The 24,524-nt window shown below is 49.5% G+C and overlaps 4 protein-coding genes across 6 annotated transcripts in view; 3 read left to right on the forward strand and 1 right to left on the reverse strand.

Moving 5' to 3' along the window:
* The first annotated feature begins 5,983 nt into the window (after positions 1-5,983).
* Positions 5,984-9,881, forward strand: DHPS (deoxyhypusine synthase). Its single transcript, XM_004688726.2, has 9 exons — positions 5,984-6,323; positions 6,911-7,075; positions 7,336-7,457; positions 7,532-7,628; positions 7,716-7,802; positions 8,311-8,416; positions 8,494-8,597; positions 9,460-9,585; positions 9,668-9,881. The coding sequence occupies exons 1-9, from the start codon at positions 6,117-6,119 to the stop codon at positions 9,761-9,763; spliced, it is 1,110 nt and encodes a 369-aa protein (XP_004688783.1). The 5' UTR covers positions 5,984-6,116; the 3' UTR covers positions 9,764-9,881.
* WDR83 (WD repeat domain 83) lies at positions 9,795-14,137 on the reverse strand. The gene is made up of 9 exons (XM_004688725.2): positions 13,810-14,137; positions 13,607-13,727; positions 13,420-13,525; positions 13,096-13,144; positions 12,880-13,006; positions 11,479-11,546; positions 11,297-11,405; positions 11,103-11,217; positions 9,795-10,077 (listed from the first exon to the last, which is right to left on the reverse strand). The coding sequence occupies exons 1-9, from the start codon at positions 13,910-13,912 to the stop codon at positions 9,928-9,930; spliced, it is 948 nt and encodes a 315-aa protein (XP_004688782.1). The 5' UTR covers positions 13,913-14,137; the 3' UTR covers positions 9,795-9,927.
* Positions 14,138-14,196: 59 nt separating this feature from the next.
* WDR83OS (WD repeat domain 83 opposite strand) lies at positions 14,197-15,891 on the forward strand. 2 transcript variants are annotated; one of them, XM_004688728.2, is made up of 4 exons: positions 14,197-14,322; positions 14,438-14,543; positions 15,061-15,158; positions 15,511-15,891. In XM_004688728.2, exons 1-4 carry the CDS (start codon positions 14,273-14,275, stop codon positions 15,575-15,577), a joined length of 321 nt encoding a protein of 106 aa, XP_004688785.1. In that variant the 5' UTR covers positions 14,197-14,272; the 3' UTR covers positions 15,578-15,891. The 2 variants fall into 2 exon arrangements, with proteins under 2 accessions (XP_004688785.1, XP_012584579.1); XM_012729125.1 differs by lacking the exon at positions 15,511-15,891 and adding an exon at positions 15,269-15,403.
* Positions 15,892-16,666: 775 nt separating this feature from the next.
* MAN2B1 (mannosidase, alpha, class 2B, member 1) overlaps positions 16,667-24,524 on the forward strand; it is a 16,225-nt gene continuing 8,367 nt past the window's right edge. The window contains exons 1-11 of one of the 2 annotated variants that reach the window (XM_012729172.1): positions 16,667-16,860; positions 17,539-17,641; positions 17,814-17,987; positions 18,333-18,526; positions 19,467-19,599; positions 19,937-20,082; positions 20,441-20,557; positions 23,573-23,658; positions 23,760-23,880; positions 23,959-24,037; positions 24,226-24,335. In XM_012729172.1, coding sequence (XP_012584626.1) covers positions 16,699-16,860; positions 17,539-17,641; positions 17,814-17,987; positions 18,333-18,526; positions 19,467-19,599; positions 19,937-20,082; positions 20,441-20,557; positions 23,573-23,658; positions 23,760-23,880; positions 23,959-24,037; positions 24,226-24,335 — 1,425 coding nt within the window. In that variant the 5' untranslated portion in view covers positions 16,667-16,698. The remainder of the gene's footprint in view (positions 16,861-17,538; positions 17,642-17,813; positions 17,988-18,332; positions 18,527-19,466; positions 19,600-19,936; positions 20,083-20,440; positions 20,558-23,572; positions 23,659-23,759; positions 23,881-23,958; positions 24,038-24,225; positions 24,336-24,524) is intronic. The other variant, XM_012729173.1, reaches the window with a different exon arrangement.

The raw sequence follows: 24,524 nt of genomic DNA on the forward strand, positions 1-24,524 counted from the left end.
CCTGCCGGGCCTGCCCAATGTCACTGCCAATAGCCATCTTGCCAGACATCTGGGGGAGGTTAAGCAGGTGCATAGGCAGTGGTCTTGACCCCAGAACCCAAGCCTCAGGGTCACCTTATGTCCCTATATGGCCCCCGAGCCTCCTGGGGACTGTAGGATGGGGTGTCTGCTCCCCAACCCCCATCAGGACCACATACCTCAGCTGAGGACTTGACCTGACTGCTCAGTCCTCCAGTGGCCCTGCTCTTTCTCTGGCTCCCTCCACTCACTGGTCTGGACTCTCCAACCCCCTTCAGTGTCCCTCCCCAATCCCTGCAGAGACTTTGAAGCCAGGCTTCTCATGGAGTGAAATGTCATCCATGGCAGCAGCAGCAGCTGCCTTAGCAGAGGGGGCGTCTGCCCCAAGGGGCCTGGTGCTGTCTGTTGTCACATGGCATTTGGTTCCCTGCAGGTTGAATGCCTTGGCTGGGAGATTCAAAAGAAGGGGTGGGGGGAGCTGCTAACCCCACCATTCCTCTTTTGTCAGTTTCTCTGTCCCCCAATACAGAGTTTTTTCCATACTCCAGTTTGCCTGTCCTCTCAGTCTATATTTGGAACCCCCAGGGGATCTCATTACAAATGACAGTCCACATGCTTATGCTGATAGCTTCCAGTGTCCCCATCCAACCCATTCTCTGACCTCAGAACTCTTCCTGCCTACTGTGGTGGTCTATTGCATCTTTCTCATCAAATTCAGCCAAAGCTGGATTCTGAATCATCTTTCTTCTAGACCATCTATCCCCAAATTCACCACCATCTACCCAACTGCCCTGCCTAAATCTTGATCTCCTTCACTCCTCTCTTTCTTGTATCTCTGCATTTAATCCTTTCTCAAGAGTAATCAGCTCAACATTCAAATTAGTTTCTTGAGTTGGTCATGTCTATCCACCCCTGTTGGTATTATCTGGTCCTATGCCTATCTCTACTCCTTGGGCTAGCGTGTCCTCCTTGCCTTGGTCTCCCCTGCCCTCCACTTCCCTGTACCTGTTCTCCATTGGGGGTGATTCCCAGTGGTGGAATCTATTAAAAAATAAATCTGATTACAACAAGGACAAATTCAGGATATTGAGTAAAATAAGCCACAATAAGAACAAACACTGGTTGATTCCACTTATATGAGGTACCTAGAAGAGTCAAATTAATAGAGACAGAATATGGAACTATGGGTGCCAGGGCTGGTGGAAAGGAGAATGAGCATTTAGTTTATTTTTTTTTAAGTTTTACTTTATTTACTTATGTATATAAGAATAGTTTGATAGGCTGAGACTTTAACCCCTGTGCCATCAGGGAGATCCTAGCAGTTTTAAGCTTTTTTAAAAAAGATTTATTTGTGCATACAAGAACTGAGGTATAGGTCAGAGGTTTAGGGTATGAGAGGATTCACCAGAGACAGAATGGGGAACAGAACAGGCAGGTCTATGAAAATACACTACTGAGGGGAACAGCAGGTGAGACAGAAAAGGCCTGCTGTACTATGTGGATCAGCTCCCTGGCCTGGAATGGAACTCATGGCTGACCATAACTTGATAGTGCTGAGGCTTTAACCTCTGTACCACAAGGGAGGCCTGGGGATTTAGTTTTTTTTAGATCTATTTATTTATGCATATAAGAATTGGGGTACTGGCCTGAGGTGCGGAGGTGAGAGGATTCACCAAAGATAAAGTTGGGAGCAGAACAGGCAAACTGACTGAAATACACTGCTGAGGGGAGCAGTGAGTGGTCAGGAGTGGTCTGCCATGCCATGTGGGGATTGAACTCATGCTGCCGTGGCTGGGGATAGCTTCATAGTGCTGTGCTTTAACCTGCTGTGCCAACAAGGAGAACCCCTGGTTATTTAGTTTTTAATGGGAACAGAGTTTTAGTTTGGAAAGATGACAAAGTTTGGGATGTGTATGGTGGTGATGGCTATACAGTTTGAATGTACTTATTGCCACTGAACCAGACACCCTAAAATGTTATGATGGTCAATTTTAGGCCATGTGTAATTCACTACAGTAAGAAAATTTTAGAAAAAAGTTTCTCAGTTCCTTTTTAAAACTTTGTGATGGTTTACCAGCCTCTTAGCATCAACCTACCTTCTTTACAACAGCTTATAGGACCCTGACTATTTTGGCACCTTTTGTTCTCTCAGAATCAATTTATCAAACTCTCTTTGACTTCATTCCTTATGGATTACTCTGATCACTGTGTATATGTTTGTTCATTCATTTAGCCTTTATTATTTTAAAAGATTTACTTATGCATATAGAACTGGGGTACAGGCCAGAAGTGGGGAGAGTGAGAGAACTCACCAGGGATAGAGTGGGGAGCAGATCTACTGAAATACCCTGCTGAGGGAAGCAGTGGGTGGGTCAGGAGAGGTCTGCGTGCCTTGTGGGTCACCTCCCTGGCCGGGGATGGAACTCATGCTGCAGTGGCTGTGGATAGCTTTGTAGTGCTGTGATTTAACACGTTGCTCCACCAGGGAGGGCCCTCATTTAGCCCTTATACGGACATGCCACAACTGATCACAGTAGAAAGAATAGCAGGGGCCTCCCTGGTGGCCTAGGGTTAAGTCTCAGTGCCCTCACTGTGATGTCCTGAGTTCCATTCCCCATCAGAGGGATCACACATGGTGCAGCATGCCTCTCCTGTCTTGTCTGTTGCTCTCTCTAGCAGTGTATTTAGTAAATCTCCCTGTTATGCTCCCCACTCTGTCTCTGGTTAATCATCTCATACCCTGTACCTCTGGTCTATACCCCAGCTCTTCTATACATAAAAAAAATAAATAAACCTTAACAAAAAGGAAAGAAAAGCAATAAAACCAGATAACCCTGCCCTCACAAAACTGCTATTTCTAATCAGGGAGCAATGGACAATAGCTAATTTATTAAGCACTATGAAAGATAACAAAAAGTAGGTAAACGTGAGAGTATAGTCAAGGCATGTCTTTTTGAGATTTGGACTGAGGCCCAGATGAGGAACTGGGACAGGGTGTGTTCCTGGCAGAGCTGTAGATACATCACCCAATCACAAGGCTGAAGTCTGTGGAACCATTTTGAAGGTGGAGCCAGCTAGATAACACAGAGAAACTGCACAACCATCTTGTTTGAACTGGGACAAAGACCTTTGGTCAGGGTCAGAAAGTAATTGTTTTAAGAAATCATCAAGTAAACAATTGTTTGAGAACTGATGATTGTATACTTATTGCCAGAGAGTAGAATTAGTAACCAATTAAAATAAAAATGTTTCTTAGTAATAATCAATTATTTAACAGCTCACTTCATCTCCCCCCCTTTTTTTTCCCATGAGACTCCCTGACTTTTCTCCCTCCTCAGGGTACATTTTTATTTCTACCTAAATCTGTAGACCCCAAATTGCACTTCACCTTACTTGCCTCCTAAACTTTTAGGTTAGTAATTCCTTGATTAGGGAAGAACTGGTGGATTCTATAACAATGAGGAAGTACGTGTAAGTGGAAGAGGAGTGAGTGAGAGAAGGTCAGTCAGTATCCTCCAAGTTCATGGTAAAGAGCCTGTATTTTACTCCTTGAGAAAAGCCAGTGTTAGAAAGTTTTAACAAGGTATGATGTTATGATGCATTTTATTTATGTTTAACAAGCTCCGGACACAGTTGGGAGATAAACTGGAGGGATAACATGAAGGCCATGGGGACTATGAAGAACGTCAAGGATGTTCTGTTCTTCCTTAAGTAGGTTCATTTCCAGTCTAAGAGACTATGCACTGGCTGTTTTTTTCTCCCATGGCCTCTCTTAAATTGTCACATTTTCAGTCTTTTTAGCTTCTGACTTGGCTCACATATTGGTATATTTTCCCAACCACCTGTCCCTCCAACTAAAAGCACCATTTCCTCCATGCTCCTCCATTCAAAACATTCAAGCATCACCCTATTTAAATCCTGAATAGCACTTAGCACGGTTGTTATCCATCTCTCCAAACTGTGGGCTCCCAGAGGTCAGAGTCCACATCTTTTCCACCATTAAATAGACAGTGCCCAGCAGACATCAATATATAGTATAGACTGCATAAATTGTAGAGTGAATGATTAAAGGGGTCCCATGTTTTTAAAGATTTATTTACTTATGTATACAAGAATTGGGGTACAGGCCAGAGGTGCAGGGAGTGACAGGATTCATGAGAGACAGAGTGGGGAGCAGAAGCAGATGACTGAAATACATTGCTGAGGGGCACAGTAGGTGAGAGGAGAGGTCTGCTGTGCCATGTAGGATACCTCCCGCCCTGGGGATCAAACTTGTTCTGCAATGGCTGCAGATAGCTTCATAGTGCTGCACTTTAACCTCTTGCACCATCAGGGTGGTAGAGGGTCGCATTTGAATCACATTGTATATGGGCCCAAGAGATAGATCCACCCTCCAGGGTCTCATATTTGGGCTGGAGGAAAAGAGATGTCAGTGTTGGATCCTAGAGGAGGTGCGTTACTCTGAGGAAGGTCACAGAAGGATTTCTAGAGGAAATAACAGCTACTTCTACCAGGGAAAACAGAGCACCAACAGGAATCACCATCTCATTTTGTAACAGATATAGGTTTCATGGACTCCACCCCACACTCTTTTCCTCCCAGACTTTTCTGGCCATTTCTGACCCTTTTTCATGGGTCCCTGCTGGAAGGTGCTTTAGGTGTGTGGCTGGCTTTCAGGCCTTGCTTTGGGCCAATCCCTTTTGGGTGGACTTTTATCCATGAGGGGACGGGTGCTTCAGGTGTTTGGTTCAGAAACTATAATCTGTTACAGGCTGACGCCAAATCTGTTACAGGACAGGGAGAGAGGGGCATCCCTGAAGCCCCCAAACCTGCCTGCTTTAAGTGGGTTCTGCCATCTGCCGTGTCAAGACAAAACATAAAACTTTAATGAAAAGGGACTTTAATACAGTGAATATACAATATGGAACACAAAGAATATAACTTCTAAATCAAACACCTGAAGTTACCCATCCCCTCGTGGGCAAAAGTCAACCCAAAAGGGGTTGGCCCAGAGCAAGGCCTGAAAGCCCGCCGCTAGACTAAAGCACCTTCTGGCCAGGATCCATGGAAAAGGGTCAGAAATGGCCAGACAAATCTGGGAGCAAAATCAAAATCAATATAAACACTGCCATAGTCAGCTCCCTACAGGTATCTCACCCACATCTGCCTTAACCAGTTCAGGGTCAGGAAACAAGCATGGTTACTTTATCACATGCTTGCTGTTCCATGTGGCTTCCTCAAGTTTCCTTTTTGTTTTCCATCCAGCTTCCTTCTCTTGGCCTGGTGGTTTGTGGCTGATCGTTTTGGCTCTCCATAGGTTTTCAGCGTGCTGGTGGAGTCCAAGTCAGCAAAACTGGTAGGACATTTTGTTAACTTGTATTTCTCTCCCTTTTCCCCTGGGTTATTCCTTTACCTTTCTCCTTATAAATAAATCCATTATTTAACCTTTTTGGGTGCCCATAATACGATTGAATCGTAAGCGTGCGGGTGAAGACCCACAGACAGGCAACCCAATTCACATTGGGGTGCCCTGTAACAATTCTTTGTCTTTTCTGTATTGCTCATTAATTGTACTAAAGTTCCTCTCCTAATTAAAGGTCTTATGTCTTGTCTTGATGCGGCAGCTGGCAGAACCTATTTAAAGCAGGCAGGTTTGGGGGTTCAGTGGTGCCCCCTCTCCCTGCCCTGTAACAATTTTGACAAAGGACTGTAAAAGACAAAAACGGTCTGACACTGCCTGCTGACTTAATTCCTGTCCAAGGGCAGTATCTAGAAAGACATCTCTCCCCCAAGACAAACACGGACAAGCGCCATGCAATGCGGTGGGTCTCCAGCAGATGGCTGTGAAAGCAGGACTCTTCCTTCTATCAGTTAGAAAACACGTGAAAAAGGAATACAGGCTCCTCCAGGCTTCCGTACACAAACACTCGCAAAGATGCCTCACACCCCCTCAAACAAGGTCATATGACTAAGCACTTCCTGCACTTCCCCCAGTCTTCCTCGAGCCTGATTTCCTGCGCTCTTGTAGAGAACACTAATTCAAGGCCACCGAGGCCCATCCTGGAGCAGCTCTAACTTGGGTGTGCAGCCGCAGGAGCATGGAGGATCCCCGGGAGGGGAAGGCGCCTGCAGCGGCACTGGCCGCTGTGTTAAAGCATAGTTCAGCGCTGCCATCTGAGAGTGCCCAGGTTCGGGGCTACGACTTTAACCGCGGTGTGGACTATCGCGCGCTGCTGGGTGCCTACGGCACCACTGGTTTCCAGGCCACAAACTTCGGACGTGCAGTGCAGCAAGTTAGCGCCATGGTGAGATCTGGGGCGGGACTTCCTGGGTCGAGGGGGCGTGGCCTCCAGAACCCCGCCGCGGTACCGGGAAGGGCGGGGTTTCCCAGAGGAAGGAGGCTTGGCCTTGGTTGGGGAGGTCCAATTGTTGGAGGCGGGCGGTGTCCAACCTACGCAGGAATTTGCGTGCTTGAAGCGTTCTCGTTGTTCCCCAGTGTAGATACCATAGTGTCAAGATGGGGTGGGAACTCTTTCTAGGTAGCAGGCGGATTATAGAAAACGTGTGAAGGTGTTCCCTAATGGGCGGAGCCGGTAACAAAGCCGCTGGGTTGGTGGAGGCTTGGAGGAGGAGCCCAGATCAGAAGGCGATCTTGGATTTGCTTTCCACTGGGAAAGGGGGCTGGACCTGCAAAGGCTTGTGCTCTGACATTCCGAATGTGAAGTGGGCTGAGTCTGCACAGGAGACATTTCTTCCCTGGCTCAGGTAGAATTTAGTCCCATATCCCTGAGCGGGCAGAACCTGGGGCCATAGTCTGATTCAGAAACCCTTTTGGTATTCTTGGACAGGAGTTTGGGGCCAGAGGTTAACACGACCCTGCTCTTACATCTAGATAGAGAAGAAGCTGGAGCCTCTGTCACAGGATGAAGACCACCATGCAGATCTGACTCAAAGTCGCCGCCCACTCACTGGCTGCACCATTTTCCTGGGCTACACCTCCAACCTCATCAGTTCAGGCATCCGTGAGACCATACGTTACCTCGTGCAGCACAACATGGTGGGGACCCGGTGGGGCTGTGGCCTTGGCCTCTCAGAGTCTCATTGGTTTTCTAAGTGAGATAGATTGATAAGGATCAGTGTTAAGCGGAGGAACAGGATGGAGTTTTGCTTTGCAGCTGACTTCTCCCATCCTTCTGGCAGCAGTCTCCCAGGTGGCTGCTATCCCCATCAGAATGGTCTTGGATGAGAATTTGGGTTCTGCCTGGTATGTGCACAGAACCCCCTTCCTGGGTCAACTTCATTGTCTTGTGGCTGTAGGTGGATGTCTTGGTGACCACAGCTGGGGGTGTGGAGGAGGATCTCATCAAGTGCCTGGCGCCCACATACCTAGGCGAGTTCAGCCTGAGGGGGAAGGAGCTTCGTGAGAATGGGATCAATAGGTAGGGTCCCTGCGTGGTGCTAGGTGGGGAGCTGAGGTGAGGGTCCTGGGCTTCCACTTGCCTCCTATCCCCAGGATTGGGAATCTGCTGGTGCCCAATGACAATTATTGCAAATTTGAGGACTGGTTGATGCCTATTCTGGACCAGATGGTGTTGGAGCAGAACACAGAGGTAGAGCAATGGAAGTGCTGGTGGTGGTGGGGTAGCACGGTGGGAGTCAGGTAAACATTGCTGACTGAAGCCCATGTTTCCTTCCAGGGTGTGAAGTGGACACCTTCCAAGATGATTGCACGACTTGGCAAGGAGATCAACAACCCAGATTCAGTGTATTACTGGGCCCAGAAGGTAAGGGATGGACGGGGGCAGAAATGACAGGCCTTGGCATGTGTTATTTCATCTACACAGACTGCTGGGCTTATTTTTTGTATTATCCACATTAGGTGAGGAACCTCAGTCACAGAGGGTGGGCAGTTTGTCTGAAGTTACACAGCTACTGAATGTGGTCTGAGCTTAGATTACCTGGGAACTTCCAGGGCAGGGGTGAAACACCCCATGGAGCCTTGTATAGGGTCTTATGCTCCTGTGAGGGCCAGCAATTGAAATAATATCTGCCAGATGTTCTTTCAATATTTCTTTATCTGCCAGACGTGACCTAAGTATTTTATGTGGATTTTCTTGCATATGCCCTATCTGTGAGGGAGGTGCTCTTTCTATTTCCATTTTACAGCTGAGGAAACTAGGGCTCAGAAGTCAACATCCTGGCCACATTCAGGCATAGGATGGGATGCCACTAGGAAGGGACAAGGTTTCCTCCATTGGACTCAGCTCCAGCCACTTTCTTGTCTTTCCCCAGAACCACATCCCCGTCTTGAGCCCAGCACTCACAGATGGCTCCTTGGGAGACATGATCTTCTTTCATTCCTACAAGAATCCAGGCCTGGTCTTGGACATCATTGAGGGTGAGGTGCCAGTGCCACTAAGGAGCAGGGAGGAAGGCTGATTGAGCCCACATCCTGACACAGCCTTTCCCCTCCAGACCTGAGGCTCATCAACACACAGGCCATTTTCGCCAAACGCACTGGCATGATCATCTTGGGCGGGGGTGTGGTCAAGCACCATATTGCCAATGCCAACCTCATGGTGAGTGGGGATGCAGTGTGCTTGGTCTGTAGTGGGGGTGGCATTTGGGCTTGCTATGCAGATGTGCCTCCTGGAACAATGCCATGTGCTAGGGAGACAGCTGTGTGTTAGAACTGCCTGAGATTTGCAAGCCCTTTTGTCTTGCCCTCTTGACACACACCTACAAATCTTAATACATGCTACCATTTTAGTCGGGGAGACAGCGCCAAGTCCAGGGGCAGTTACTGCTATAGAGAAAATAAGGAGGTAATGAGATGGCAATAAAAAGGGGCACTGTGCAAAGAAGGGAATCTTCCTGGGAAATGGGACCTGTAAACAGAGGCTTTTGGCAAGTACTTCCCACGAGCCATATGATTGTTCCTAGCAGAGGGAACAGTGGTGCAAAGGCTCTGAGTTACCAGAACTAAGTCAAGGAACAGCTAGGCCAGTGAATAGGATAGTGGGAGGTGATAGGCAAATCTAAAGGGCCCTGAATGTTGCAATTTGTGTATCACAGATACACAGGTACTGGCCTCTTTGATTGCTGTGAGAACAAATGTGGGGTCCCCATGAGTAATGATGAGGCTAGGATCTGGGTAGGGGTTGGGCTTAATAGGTCTTCTGAAGATAGAGTGGGTGGTAACTCCTGCTGAGATGTGGAAGACTGTTGTTATAAAGGTGGTAGATTAGGAGAAATATTGTCCATCATCTACTCAGCAACCCCCCTCATTCCATCCAAGAGTTGACTTGGGCCCCTTTCTTGGAGCCAGGGGCTAGCCAGGGCTTCTTTTATCAGGGACATAACTTTTTAGCCTTTCTACCTACAGTGTCCTACAGTCTCCCTCCTGTAACTGGCTGACTGGGTACCCTGCCCTTCCCACAGCGGAACGGGGCGGACTATGCAGTCTACATTAACACAGCCCAGGAATTTGATGGCTCGGACTCGGGTGCCCGGCCAGATGAAGCTGTCTCATGGGGCAAGATTCGGATGGATGCACAGCCTGTGAAGGTGAGGGCTGGCCAGCTGGCTGGGGTGCTGCTTCCCAGGCTGCTGCCATAGGTTGTATGGCTCATTTAGATCCCCTCTGCAGGTCTATGCTGATGCGTCCCTGGTCTTCCCCCTGCTTGTGGCTGAAACTTTTGCTCAGAAGGTAGATGCATTCAGGCCTGAAAAGAAAGAGGACTAAAGGGTTGCAGCCTAAGGGAAGCCTCACTTTGTTCTTGATTTATTCATTTGTAGACCCATCCCCTTCCCCATACTTTGGTCTGCAGCATGTCTAGAATAAATGGTTTCAGTTGTCCTTCTGAGCCTGTGTCTATGTCCTTGGTGGTGGTGGTGGGTCCGCTGACTTCAGCCTGCTCCACCCTCAGCCTCATAGGCCTCTTCCCGCCAACACTGGATGCTACCTGCCGTGGCGGTCAGCAGGCAGGGCTCCGTGGGATGAAAAGACAGTGACTGCACCACACTGGGACCCACTGGCAGGGTCAGTGCCAGGGCACCCTGTGGAGTGAGGAGATGGTAAGCAGTTATGAGTTTGTCCCCATCCCCTGATCTGGAGCCACCCGATTCTAACTGCATCGCAGACACTCTCAACTGAATCTGCACCGCCCCCCCCCCCCAAACCCAAACCCCTGCTGCTCCAGCCTTCTGGGTGATCAGGCCAAGTATTTAAGGAGTCTTTCTCACACCTCAATCCCTTTATTAGTAAATCCTCTTGATTCTGCCTTTGAACCTGTCAGAAGAATGCTCATTCTCTCTACCCTCATGGCCACAAGCCTGTCCTGTATTTCTCCCAGCTTTTCTTCTTGCCTTCTGGTTCCACTGGCCCATTTCACAGCCTCAGTGCTCTCACTTCCCTGATGACTCCAGTAATAGCATATATAGTTCTTCCTCTCACTCTGAGGCTGTCCCTTCGTGTGTCCTCCTCCCCCTCTGAATGACCTCCAGAGTCGTGTACACTCCAGAAGTAGACGGAACATTTCACTTCCCTAGAAGCTAGATCTGGCTTCTTGAGTCTCTGGGTCTCTTAGTTCATTTCATCCTTTCTTAGGGGACTTAATCCCTCTGGCCTTAAGGCTCCCCAGCATGGACCCCAATGAACCTGGATAATCTGTTCCCAGCCTGATAGGGGCATCACAACAGGGCTCACAAGCCTTCAGACTGGATACCATGGGGCTGCTCAGATAGCTCAGGCTCTTGAATAACTGTATTTCCATCTCAAGAGTCAGATGCTGTTAGCCCCCATTCCAGGGTCAATCTCAATGGCCTTTGTGGCCTTGCCTGCCTTAGCTCCTGCTGTTTCCACCATCATCCCAAGTGCTTCTACTTCCTAACCAGTGTGTACATGCCACGGCTCTAAGCCTTAGCATATACCATTCCCTTCGCCAGGAATGCCCTTCCTGCTTGTGCTCTCATCTCATTTCTTCCTTGGAGGTCTTAGCTCTAATAGCTCTCCCTTTCTCAGGCCTGGGAGTGACTGTGAAAGGACAGGTGCTCCAATGTGCAGTAGGGTTGGGAAGGCTCACCTCTACTAGATCCCAGAAGAAAACCTTCCCATCCTCAGAGCAGCTGACAACATGCGTGTCACGCTCACTCAGGCAGCAGTCCAGCTTGTACTCCTGGTTCTTATGGCCTGTGTACCTGGGAGATAGAAGCGGGGTCAGGGAGGTTTGGGCCTCACCAGGGGTGGGGGTGGGACACCACAACTCCAAGGACTTACTCGCCCAGCAGCTCTCCTGTATCCTTGTCCAGAAGCCGCAATGTGGAGTCCAGGCTGGACACCAGAATGCATTGCCCATCCCGGCTGAAGCAGATACAAGTGATGGGGCCTGGGAAGAGGGGTTAGGCTGGGGCATGTGTTGTCCTGCCTTCCCTTCCTCTCACAGTCCCGGTCATACTCACTGCCCACATAGTCTGAAAAGAGCTGCCCCATCCTCATGTCATAGCGCCTCACTCGACCATCCACGGAGCTGCAGGAGGGGGTGGAACCAGCTGAAGCATGAATTTGGGTCAAAGGGTTTGTAGTTCCAGGAAGCCTCAGGACGCATACCCTCCCACTCTGCTAGGGTCCTCAGGGCAGGGTTGGGTCTGCCCTGACTACACACCCCTTACTGTCATGCTCAGACTCTGGCTGCCTGCAAAACATGCACTGAACTGAACTTACAAGTGGAATTGTGAGGCACAAGCTTTGAGCCTATGCCCCAAGGGCCAATCAGGTCCCACACTCCACTGCTCAATTTCTGATCTGTAGTGAGCACCTTCAGTTGGGACTTGAAGGATAAGATGGTGCCAACCATATGCAGTCCAAGAGGACATGGGTAGGAACAGGGCCAAGCACAAATACTGGGCTGTCTCAACTGTCCCCATAGTGTGAATGATACTCCAGGGTCGTGGCAACATGTGGACAGCACTGCGTGAGTTTTAAAAAAACTGTTTTCTGGGCCTCCCTAGTGGAACAAGGGGTTAAAACGCAGCTGTCTGTGATCATTGCAGCAGAGCGGTGACCCACATGGTGCAGCAGATTTCCCTGTCTCACTGGCTGCTGCCCTCAGTATTTCAGTAGATAAGCCTGTTCTACTCCCCATTGTCTCTGGTGAATCCTCTTACCCTACCTCCCCCACACCTCTGGCCTGTAGCCCAGTTCTTGTATGCATTAAACAACAACAACAACTGCTTCTATGCCCAGAATAGCACCCTTACATTGGCAGGATATTACCTATTTTCCTATTGTTCACTGCTGTATGCTCAATAACTAAGAAAGCAGCCTACAGTATGTGCTGAAATACACTTTCAGCAAGTAGTAGAAAGGTAGTTCAGGCAGAGAAAGAACAGTTGCTAAGGTCCTGGGTAGGAGCATGCTTGATATTTAACTGAAACAGGGCTTGAAATGAATAGAATCTGAGTTGTCAGCAGGAAGCAGTTCATGCAAGGCCCTGTGAGTTGCTATGAAGAGTGGGATCTTTTTTTTTTTTTTAAAGATTTATTTATTTATTCGTACAGAACTGGGGTACAGGCCAGAGATGTGGAGGGTGAGAGGATTCACCAGGGACAGAGTGGGGAGCAGAACAGGCAGATTGACGAAGTACACTGCTGAGGGGAGCAGCGGGCAGGTCAGGAGAGGTCTGCCACGCCATGTGGATCTCCTCCGGGACAGGCAGGGATCGAACTCATGCGGAAGTGGCTTAAGCTTCTTAGTGCAGTGCTTTACTCTGCTGTGCCACAAGGGACGGCTGAAGAGTGGGATCTTAATCTAAGCAGAGGCAATTTTGCGTCCGGGAGGAGCAAAATTCTCAGTCCACTTACCCTGCCAGGATCTCATGGTCTGACACCTTCACACTAGATATGCCATCCCTGGCTTCATCCAGTATCTGCACTGGCTCAGGCCTCCGAGAGCGGCAGTCCCAGCAGCGAATACTGGAATCAATTGAGCCTGTGATGCCCGCATGGAGGTTAAGTCAGGTTTGGAGGGAGGAAGCAGGGGCAGCACCATGGGCCTCCCTACTTAGGTCCCAGACTCACCAGAGAGGATGATGGTGGCCTCTTCATTAAACTGCACCGTGTTCACCTTCTGAGAAACAGGAACTGCCAGTCAGAGGAAGCTGAACTGGGGGATTGGGATAAACTTTCCAGTGTAGGTTAAATCAAGGACAAAGGCTAAGGGTAGGGGGTATGAAACACATGTATGGGGAAATTAAAAGGTGATGGTTTGAAAAATACTGGGCCAGGGGGGAAGAATACTTGCTCTGTAAGATTGGGGGTGTGTGTCCATGTCATCACCTACATGCTAAAGCAGGTCGCTTACACCAATCCACGCTAAGGAAACCTCTTCTTGCTTGCACTCACCCCAGCATGGCCTCGAAACTTTCGCACGGCTTGCCCCGAAGCGACATCCCACAGCACCACCGCCTTGTCCCCGCCGCCAGAGCAGAGACTACTGTTGTCAAAGGAGCTAGGGGGCAGAAGAGGAAGTCAGCGTCGACCTCCCGTCCCGGCCTCAGGGGCCCAGATTCTGGTTCGGTTCCCAGCTCACCCGGCTGCATCCAGCACCTCATAACCGTGGCCGCTGTAGGTCCGCAGCAGTGTCCCCCGCAGCGGGTTCCACAGCTTCAGGGTCTTGTCGCTGCCACACGTTAGGCAGTAATTGCCATCCACTGGGGAACAGCAGTGGCGGTTACAGAGCCGCCGACCTCAGCAAGTGGCAGGAAGACCCAAATTGAAGATTAGGGTGCTCACCATTAAATCGCACGGCTCGCACAGCCCCCTGCCCGCAGTCCAGCGTCTTCAACCGTTTCTGTGGCAGTTCCGGACCCCGCGGTTTTGGTGTGGGGAAAGCCATTGCTCCAGGATCCTTTATAGTCTACACAGATTTCCGATCTCTCTGAGAACACGCTCGGGTGTAACCACACAATTGTTCTCCGGGGCCTACTTTCTGTTTCTCACTTACTGGTTCAAAAATTCCGAATTTTCTGAAGCTAGCGTTGGGAGTTTTGAAACCTGTTTCCAGGTTTCTATTCCCACTTCCAGTTTTTTTGGAACATTCCCGCCTCTTCCGTCTCCCCGACTAGGGGAAGTCCCGCCCCCAACCACTAGGAACGGAAGCGAAAGAGCTGCGGGTGTTACTCTAAAAGCCACTCTCCGTTTTCCTCGCCGGAAGCTGCCATCGCAGCAGCGGAAGAGGCGCGACCTTCGACTTGCAATGTCCACGAACAACATGTCGGACCCACGGAGGCCAAACAAGGTGCTGAGGTGAGGACCCCAGCGTCATGGGATCAGGGCTTGGATTGTGGGTCGGGACCCAGGGACGCGCTCGCCTATCCCAGGATCGGGACGTTAGCGCCTCTGACCCTTGAGCCTGCCGCAGGTACAAGCCTCCACCGAGCGAGTGTAACCCGGCCTTGGACGACCCGACGCCGGATTACATGAACCTGCTTGGCATGATCTTCAGCATGTGCGGTCTCATGCTCAAGGTGGGCGGGGCTGAATTTACTGTATTGTAGCTCCACCTGATTACGAGACCAGAGGGCGCTTTCGGAGTGAAAGGGGGCTGCCGGCCTGCTCAAAGAGGGCGGGACCCGTGTATTGCTGGGGGAAGGGCTGGGTGACGCTGGGCTAGAAGAGGCGTAGGGGGCGGGGAAGGGAAGTTAGATGGGGAGAAATCCTGGGGTTGAACCTGGGTGGGTGCTTGGAAGGTTGGTCTATGGCTGTGGCCAGGCTTTAAGGCAACTGAAAGGGGACTCATGGAGAAAGGAGTCTTTGACGTGATGGGGCTCCTGTCTTTGACATGATGGGGCATGTCAAAGGCCAGTCTTAAGGCTTTAGGAGATTTGTGGGATCCGAGAGGCAGATGTAGGACCAGAAACCAAAGACCTAGAGTACTCCATCATGGGTGGGGTGGGCTGGAGATAAGCTTCTTCGATGACATGAAATGATTGCCTGGAATTGTCCACAATGGGAGCTTATTGGTATCCACCTGTCTTTCCCCAGCTGAAGTGGTGCGCGTGGGTGGCCGTCTACTGCTCCTTCATCAGCTTCGCCAACTCCCGTAGCTCTGAGGACACTAAGCAGATGATGAGTAGCTTCATGTGAGGCTGGGCCTAGAGAGGGATGGTTTCCTGAGGGAAGGGAGGACTCAAGCCTACCCATTTGGAGTATTAAACACCTCTCTTCTGGGTCCTCCATGGTGGCAAAGCAGGTTAAAGTTGCAGCACTGCAAGCTGGTGGCAGCCGCTCAGTGTGAATTCCATCTGCTATCCTGGAGATGATCCACGTGGCACAGCAGACAGACCTCTCCTTCTTATTCTGCCTATTCTCCCCATTGTCTCTGGTGAATCCTCTCACCACCCCTGCACCTCTGGCCTGTACTCCAGTTCTGTTTGCAAAAATAAATAAATCTTTAAAACAAACAAACAAAAACCCACCTCTCTCCTGTCTTAGGTTGTCCATCTCTGCTGTGGTGATGTCATATCTGCAGAACCCTCAGCCCATGACGCCCCCCTGGTGATGAGCCTATGACAGAGTCACATCCTTGACCCCTGTGCACACCTTCCCTCAGGCCTGGAGCTTGGCCACTCTGCCTCCTGTCTCCGGTTGACACTTTGGGCTTCCCTGGGTGAGGTGGTCTCAGGGCCTGGAGCTGAATGAAGGCCCCTTTGGGCCCATTCCCACTTACTCTGGGGGAGAGAGGGAAATACCATTGGCCTGCTCTTGCCTTCTTCCCCATCCTGCCTGCTGCTGGAAGAGATGCTATCCATGTTGCTAGGTGTATCCACTTGTTTTCTTGTTGGAACCAGTGAATAATAAAGATTTGCAATCTGATTGCTGTTTGACCTTTCTCCTGTGTATCTTAGATCCTCCAGAGGGGGAAGGGCTCTAGTTTGGAGACTTCTGGTGTTCACTCGTTTATTTCATAATCCTTATGACTTAAGTCAGGTACCTGGAACAGGACAGTGACCCCCTGAGACAAGTTAGCAAATGACCAACTGACATGAGGAATCTGGGCTTTGGTTTTCTTATCAGAGAAATGGGATAATGTTTGTGAGCTGGATGACTTTTATAGCTTGCTTGGGTATGGCAAGATAGACTCAGTGTCCTCTTGCATCTCTGTGGCTCTCATTCCCCATAGAAGGACCCTGGTATTTGTCCCAACTTATCTCCAGCACTTATCTCCACTTCTCTCCATGGCCAGTTCTTTTATCCAACGTCTTAATTCCCATCAACCTTTGCTCTTACCGAAGCTAGGTCTGTCTAGACCCTAGTCCTGGAGTCAGTGGGACACTCTAGGGTCGCAGGCACTCAATCCATTCCCTTGGTAAGCCTAGCACCTATAGGAAAACGACTTATATTTCCACGGTGACACAGGGCGCTGGAAGCCACATGGAACTGGCCTATGGAAATGGTCCCTCTGGCCATATCAAAGGTGCAAGCGCTCATAAACTCCATTTGGTTTCGGAGAGGCCACGGCTACCCGCAGTTACCGCCTCAGTCCCGTGACTCGCCGGGCTCCGCCCTAGCCCCGCCTCGGCTAGCGCCTATTGGCCAGGCCGAGTTCTGGAGGTGGGACGTCTCCCTTACCTCAGTCAGGCCCCGGAACCCCCGGGAGGCAGCGGCAGCTGCGGCGGAGCCATGGATGTCCACGCGCGACTTTCTGGGGTCCGCGCTGGCGGCGGCTGGGGCGTGACGGGCCTCTGGATGGACTCTAGTACGCCGCTGCCACCGCTTCCGCATCTCTCCGTCCTCTTTTTGTTGTTCCTGGTGGCACCCGGCGCTTGGGCGGCCGGGTACAAAGTGAGCATGGCCGGCGGGAGTGGGGGGAGGCGGAAATGTACTCCCGGGCCCAGTGAGATCTAGAGCTGGGGTCCGAGGTATGGGTGGGGGTGTTTTATGGGTGCCTAGTGAATGGATGCTAATTTGACAGTGTGGTCTGACTGCGTGCTTTGTGTCACTGCGAGTCTGAATGGGATTGTCTGCTGCCCTGTTTCTGCCAGTCGACTTTCCTAGAGTTTGCATGCACTTAACTAGGTGATTGTGTGTATATGGGAGCGGTTGAGAGCTGGGACCTACAGCCAGCCTACTGGAGTTCCAGCCTGTCTTTTCTTGGAGCCAGGCTGTGAGATCTTGGGCAAGTCACCTCACCTCTCTGATCTTCAGTGTTTTCTTCTGAAACCTGGAGATATTATCCCACCCTCCAGGGTGGCTGCATGGTATTTGCAAATCCTTAATAAACATTAGCACAGTATTTCCCTTGCGTGTGAATGAGAACTGCCCTGAGGGGTTGTGCTAAATGGGACTTAATTTGTGAATATAACTATGTATGTTAATATTCCTGGGAGGGTCTCTTCCCACTTCACTGAGTCACTCATCTCCAGATCAAAATTTATCTTGTGTGCTTCCACTCCCACCCCTGACTGCCTCGTGGGGGTTACTGAGGAAGTGTGTGGGTATGTGTTTGGGGACCCTATACAGACATGCCCCAAGGTGATGCCGGACATGCTCAATGTGCACTTGGTGGCCCATACTCATGATGACGTGGGATGGCTCAAGACGGTGGACCAGTACTTTTATGGAAGTGAGTAGAAGGTGGGGACTGACCACTGGAATATCCATGTCCCCTCTCCATCCCTCATATCCTTTCTGGACCCTCAACACTGGGGTGAGGGCAATGCCTAGCTTGGGTCTTGTGTCTCGGAGTGTGCTTATTAGCTCCCTTGGTCCTGATTGCCTGATCCCTGTGCCCACAGTCCACAATGACATTCAGCATGCTGGTGTGCAGTACATCCTAGACTCAGTCATCTCTGCTTTGCTGGCGGAGCCCACCCGCCGTTTCATCTATGTGGAAATTGCCTTCTTCTCCCGTTGGTGGCACCAGCAGACAAATGCAACACAGGAAGTTGTGCGGGACTTGGTACGCCAGGGTAAGCCTTTCACCCGGAGGAAGTGAAAAGAGGAAGCCGAGCATAGCTTGTTTTTATCACCCTGACATCTGAGATTTTACCATGGCTGTGGCTCTGGCTGCCTGGAATTTCCCTTTATTTGGGATTTCCTTGTATTACAAAGTCCCATCTCCAGTGTATTCGCTGGGAATCTTGCTATCCATGATAAAAGGCAGGGGCCTTCTATCACATATTTGGTCATACTGACCTAGGAATAATCCCTCCTGTCTTTCCAGAACTGCAGGCAGTTCTCATCCCCTTTATCACCATTTCCTGTCCCACTCTTGGCCCTGACAGCAGACCTGGACTTTGCTTCTCCTTGCACAGGGCGCCTGGAGTTTGTAAATGGTGGCTGGGTGATGAATGATGAAGCGACCACCCACTATGGAGCCATCATAGACCAGATGACACTTGGGTTGCGCTTCCTGGAGGACAGGTTTGGCAGTGACGGGCGCCCCCATGTCGCCTGGCACATTGACCCCTTCGGCCACTCTCGGGAGCAAGCCTCCCTATTTGCACAGGTGCTTCTCCTTCTTTTCTTATACCCACTGATCCCTCTGCTCTTCCAGCCCATCCTTTCACTGTAGTCTGAAATGGACCAGGTCCTGTCCCTGTTCTCTGGGCACCTGAGATCCTGTCCCTTAGGTTACTTGTAGATCTGATTCTTTTCTTCCTCTGGATTTGGTCCTGCTTTGCTCCAGCTCCAGACTGACTACTCATTTCCCCCTCAACATCTGGCTCTTTTGACCTGCCTCTAGTACTCTGGCCTCATTTGGTAGAATCAGGCCTCCTCCTCCAGCTGGGTGGCAGGTGGAAACCTTACGTTCTCTTCTTTTTAAAAAGGTTTAGTTTATTTATGCATACAAGAACTGGGATATAGGCCAGAGGCATGGTGGGGTGTGTGTGTGAACAGATTCATCAGAGACAGTATGGGGAGCAGAACTGGCGGATCAACTGAAGTATACTGCTAAGGGGAGCAACAGGCGAGACAGGTCTGCTGTGTCATGTGGGTCAGCTCACTGGCCAGGGAATAAACTCATGCCACAGTGGCTGCCAGTAGCTTGATAGCATGAGACTTAACCCCTGTGCCACTAGGGAGGCTTGACCCTGCCCTGTTTTCTACGGGCTTTATTACTTAGGCTATGACCTTGACCTCTTATATTTTCAGGCTTTGGAAGCGGGAATGTGACCTTGAATCAGGCCCTTCTTTGTGAGCTGGGAAAGGTAGAGGTGGGCATTAGAATTGGACCCACCCCTTTCTGGCTCCAGGGGTAACTTCTGGCCCTTCTTCAAGTTTAGAGATGAGCTTTAGGTCTTTCTGGTTTCAGACTTGCTGTTTCTACCTAGACACTGACCCATCCTTCCAAACTGAGAGTGCTGGTAGTTGGTGGGTTGGTGAGTAGAGGCTGGGCATTTACTGAGTACTCTCCTATCTTGACTCACATTCTGACCCACCATCAGATGGGTTTTGACGGTTTCTTCTTCGGACGCTTGGATTATCAAGATAAGATTGTGCGGAAGGCAGAGCGGGAAATGGAGCTCATGTGGAGAGCCAGTGCCAGCTTAAAACCCCCTGTTGCCGACCTCTTTACGAGTAAGGACATGGGTGTGGGGCCTGTGTGTTCACTTGGGGCTACAGATTCAGGAGGAACTTACACTAGTTTAATACTCTGCTGTCATTCTCTTGAAGTGCTTGAAAATTTATTTTTCGCATTGCACCCTGTAAATTCTGAAGTCTGTCCTGGGTGGACCATTGCTGGCTTTTTTTTTTTTTTTTACATTTTAAAAGGACAGGTTTATTAGGAGAGGGAAAACGTAAAAAAGAGCGCCTGCTTAGTCACAGGTGGGCAGAAGAGCTGCCCATGGCAGGCTTTGGCCTCAGGGCAGATCTGGGGCACTGGACCACCCCCTAAGCTTTGTGTGGCCCACAGGTGTGCTTCCCAACCTTTACAACCCACCGGACAGTATGTGCTGGGACACAGTGTGTGCTGACAAGCCTGTGGTGGATGATCCCCGCAGTCCTGAGTACAACGCTGAGAAGCTGGTCGCTTATTTCCTTCAATTGGCTGCTGCCCAGGTAACTTTGGTGTTCAGACCCTTTGAGACTGATATATATGATGTACCTAGCTCTTCCTAAAACCTCATAACCCTGGAGGAAGGGTCACTGTCACCATGACCCCTCCCAAATTTATGTGTATTCATCATTAGAAACTTGGAGACCCCTTCACCATTGCCTACACTCCCCATGGTGGTGAAACAGCATGACACATCATCTAGGCAATAGGCTCAAGAGAATTAATTACTTGTGGCTATTTTTCTCTCAATCCCTGTGCTTCCACTCCACACTCAGCCTCAGTGTCTATCCATACTCTTGATCACACATATATCCAGACAGCTACACACAGGTGGCCCAGCATACCCTGTCTCTCCCACAGGGTCACAGTTACCGAACCAACCACACAGTGATGACCATGGGCTCGGACTTCCAGTATGAGAATGCTAACATGTGGTTCAAGAACCTTGACAAGCTCATCCGGTTGGTCAATGCCCAGGTCAGTGTGCTTACCCTGTGTGGCTATATGTGCCTGGATCCTGGGCCTTGGGTCACATGCAGAGCCTTGCGTGCTGTCTTAGTTTTCTTTTCTAAAATTCATTTATTTATGCATACAAGAACCGGGGTCCAGGCCAGAGGTGTGGGGGTGAGAGAATTCACCAGAAACAGAGTCGGGAGCAGAACAGACAATTGACAAATACTGCTAAGGGGAGCGGCAGGTGAGACAGAAGAGCCATGTAGATCACCTCCCTGGCTGGGATAGAACTTGTGCTGCAGTGGCTGTGGCTAGCTTCATAGTGCTGTGCTTTAACCCCTTGCACCACAAGGTAGGGCCCATCTTAGTTTTCTATTGTTACTATAACAAATTACCACAAACCTACTGGTTTAGAACAAGAGAAATAGAATTCTGTAAGTCAGAAGTCTGATGTGGATCTTACTGGGCTAATATCAAGATGTTAGTTAGCAGGATTACAGTCTTTCTAGAAGCTCTAGGGGAGGCTTCCTTGTTTTGTTCAGCTTCTAGAGGCTGCTGATATTCTTTGGGTTTCCTCCTCTTCTTCCATCTTCAAAGTTAGCAGCATATCCTCTTTCTGTCCTGGTTTCCATTATTACAGACCCTTGCAATTACATTGGGCCTGCAAGATAATCTGGGATAACCTTTCTATTTAAAGGTCAGTTGATTAACAACCTCAAATCCATCTGCAACCTTAATTAATGTCCATTTGCCTGGTAACTTTGCAAAGTCATGTGTTGCTTAACAGTGGGGATATGTTGTGAGAAATTTTTCATTAGATGATACTGCCACTGAGCAAATATCGTAGCGTGAATTACATAAACCCAAACGGTGTAGCCTATTATACACTTTGGCTAGATGGTACAGTCAGCTCTTGGGACCACTGTCATATGTGCAGTATATCTTTGAAATGTAATCAAGGAACACATGACTATAGTCACAGGTTGTGGGGACTAGGGCATGGGCATCTTTGGGTGGCCACTGTCCTGCCTACCAGAGATGTGTTGATATGTCCCTACAAGTAGCCTGTGGCTGTGTGTCCCATCAGCACACACCCTGTCTCTCTTCTCCCATCTGAGGTGTCCTGTCCTATCATTTCAGTCCTCAGGGCTGTCTAGTGGCATAATCTTGGTGTCCTCAACTTCTCTGCTCCCTGCACTGCTGTTTCGCCAAAACACCTTAGTCCTATCACCATACAGAAGACATTCACCTCTGATGAACCTTCCACAGCTTGATTAACTCCTTCTTCATGTGCTTGGGCTGCCAGGATGTCACATTCTTGGTTTCCTATTGCTATTGACTGCTCCTTTGCCCATTCCATTTTACTAGAAATTGATAGCTGTCAATTTTTTTTTTTTTAAAGATTTTTTTATTTGTTCATACAGAACTGGGGTACAGGCCAGAGGCTCAGGGGCTGCGAGAGGATTCGCCAGAGACAGAGTGGGGAGCAGAACAGGCAGATCGACGAAGTACACTGCAGAGGGGAGCAGCGGGCGGGTCAGGAGAGGTCTGCCGCGCCATGTGGTCACCTCCGGGGCAGGCGGGAATCGAACTCATGAGGAAGCGGCTTTAGATTCTCAGTGCTGTGCTTTAACCCGCTGCGCCACCAGGGAGGACCGATAGCTGTCAATTTTACTAGAAATACATAGCTGTCAGCTGTGTGCCTTCAGCCAATTCTGTTTTTAAGTCCAGTACTACACTCACGGAGGGTGAAGCCAACCTAGAACATTTAACACATAGTTCTGTCAAAACTGTATTTTACTCACTTGATTATCCAAGACAAGTCTTTGCTTTCTGGCCTATTGTGTCCAAATATTTCCCACTTCACTTGTTTAAGATGAACCTGGCCTAAGCACACAAAAATAACTTATTTAGCTTTGATGAATTCCCACAATGTCCATTCTTACATTGATACAGGCAGATGTGCAAAATGATCATTTGCTATTTACAATCCCATTTTTAGAGGCTCTTTCAATGTATCAGCACTGATTTTTCTCAATAAAAGACAAAATATATGAAAAAAATCCTGGTTCAAATCCTGGTTTTGCCTTTTTCTGGATCTGTGATCTTGAGAAATAATTTAGTTTTTTTTTAATTTAGAATATGGGCTTAATTATGGTTCCTACCTCATAGGACTGTTAGTGTGGATTTTATGAGTTCATTTGCATAGATCAATAGAACAGTACTAGGTAAATAGTAAACATTAGGGTTTTTCATTACTTTTGGCTCATACCAGCTGTTGTGTCTCCCCTGGGAAGCCTCTCCTGAACCCCAATTGGAGTTCTTGTTTTTTCCTCTCTGTTTGCACCAGTCCCTACAAGTACTGAATGATGCCATGTCCAAATCTATTATAACCAACTGACTGTTCAGTCTCTTCTCCACTTGACTCAGTTCTGTGAGAGTGAGGCTAGTCTCTGATTCTGGACATTGTCTGTAATCCTGAGCATCTTAAGCCCTGAGTGACTGTTTGTTGAAGAGTGTACATGCGTGTCTATTTGTGTGTATGTGCACATAAAGGCATGCTGTCTCATGTATGTCCTTTCATTTGTTTATTGAGCACCAACTGTATATGAAGCACTGGGAACTCAACATGAACAGAACAAACATTCTTTTCCTCACAGAAGTTTCCCGTCTTGTTCCTTTCCTTGGTTGGTCTTGAGCACCTGTTTATTATAAAAATTGTGTCAGTGCTGCAAGATGAGTATTCCTGCCCTCTAATGTCATAGTTCCCGTGAATTTTAAAGCATTAAATTGGAATTATTTAAAAAATTTAGTAAAATTTCAGGTTTATTCTTGCATTCCTGAAATTCTTTCCAGGATGGTATTACTTAGCTTTGGCCAAACTTCATTTTCACACTTGCTCATTGGTTTGCACTCAAACTACTTATTAAAAGAACTAACCTGCTGGATGTGTGAAAATGTGGGCATGAGCAAGTGAGGATGTATTGCACACCTGTGGGCCCCCTGGAAGGTGGGACTCATACACACACCTGTTCCCAGCAGCAGGCCAACGGGAGCCGTATCAATGTTCTCTACTCCACTCCTGCTTGTTACCTCTGGGAGCTGAACAAGGCCAACCTCAGCTGGTATTTGGGGTGCTGGGAACTTCATGGGGGGGGATGGTGGTGGTTGGGGTTGGCATGCCCTGTGAGGCATGACTTTGCCCTCAATACCTCTACTACTACAGGTCATTGAAGCAGGATGACTTCTTCCCCTATGCTGATGGTCCCCACAAGTTCTGGACTGGCTACTTTTCCAGCCGGCCAGCCCTCAAACGCTATGAGCGCCTCAGCTACAACTTCCTGCAGGTGGGTGGGTGTAGGAATCTAGGCAGCATCCAGGGATTCCCACATGCTGGATGCCCCAACATACCCCATGTCCCTCAGGTATGCAACCAGATGGAGGCGCTGGTGGGTCCAGCAGCCAACGTGGGACCCTATGGCTCTGGAGACAGTTCATCCCTCAGTAGGTGTCTGCTGGTGAGGGTAGTGGAGGGAGGGGAATGACTGAAACTGGATAACAGAGATGTGCAACCTCCCTAACCCTTTTTCAAAGCCTCTAAGAACACTACCCTGGCCACGTGACTTTTTGCTCATCCTTGGGGTCAGGGCAAGAGCACTGCGGAGACCCCACTGACTCCCCTCTGCCTGTAGATGAGGCAATGGCTGTGCTCCAGCATCATGACGCGGTGAGCGGCACCTCCCGACAGCATGTGGCAAATGACTACGCACGTCAGCTGGCGGAGGGCTGGGGTCCCAGTGAGGTGAGAGGGGCAGGTCCCCCAGGGTGGAGACAGGAAGAGGCATGGTCAAAGACAGCGGGATGTGGCTGGAAATGCCTTAAGGGGCGGGGCTTGTGGGAGGAGGGGCAATGAGATGTAGTGGAGCTTGAGGGAAGGGTAGAGGAAGACTGGGGAAGAGGAATGGGGGAAGAGGGTGATCAGGCTTTGAGG

The sequence above is a fragment of the Condylura cristata genome, unplaced genomic scaffold (genome assembly GCF_000260355.1).
Source record: "Condylura cristata isolate star-nosed mole 26May11 unplaced genomic scaffold, ConCri1.0 scaffold00024, whole genome shotgun sequence".
Classification (NCBI taxonomy): domain Eukaryota; kingdom Metazoa; phylum Chordata; class Mammalia; order Eulipotyphla; family Talpidae; genus Condylura; species Condylura cristata.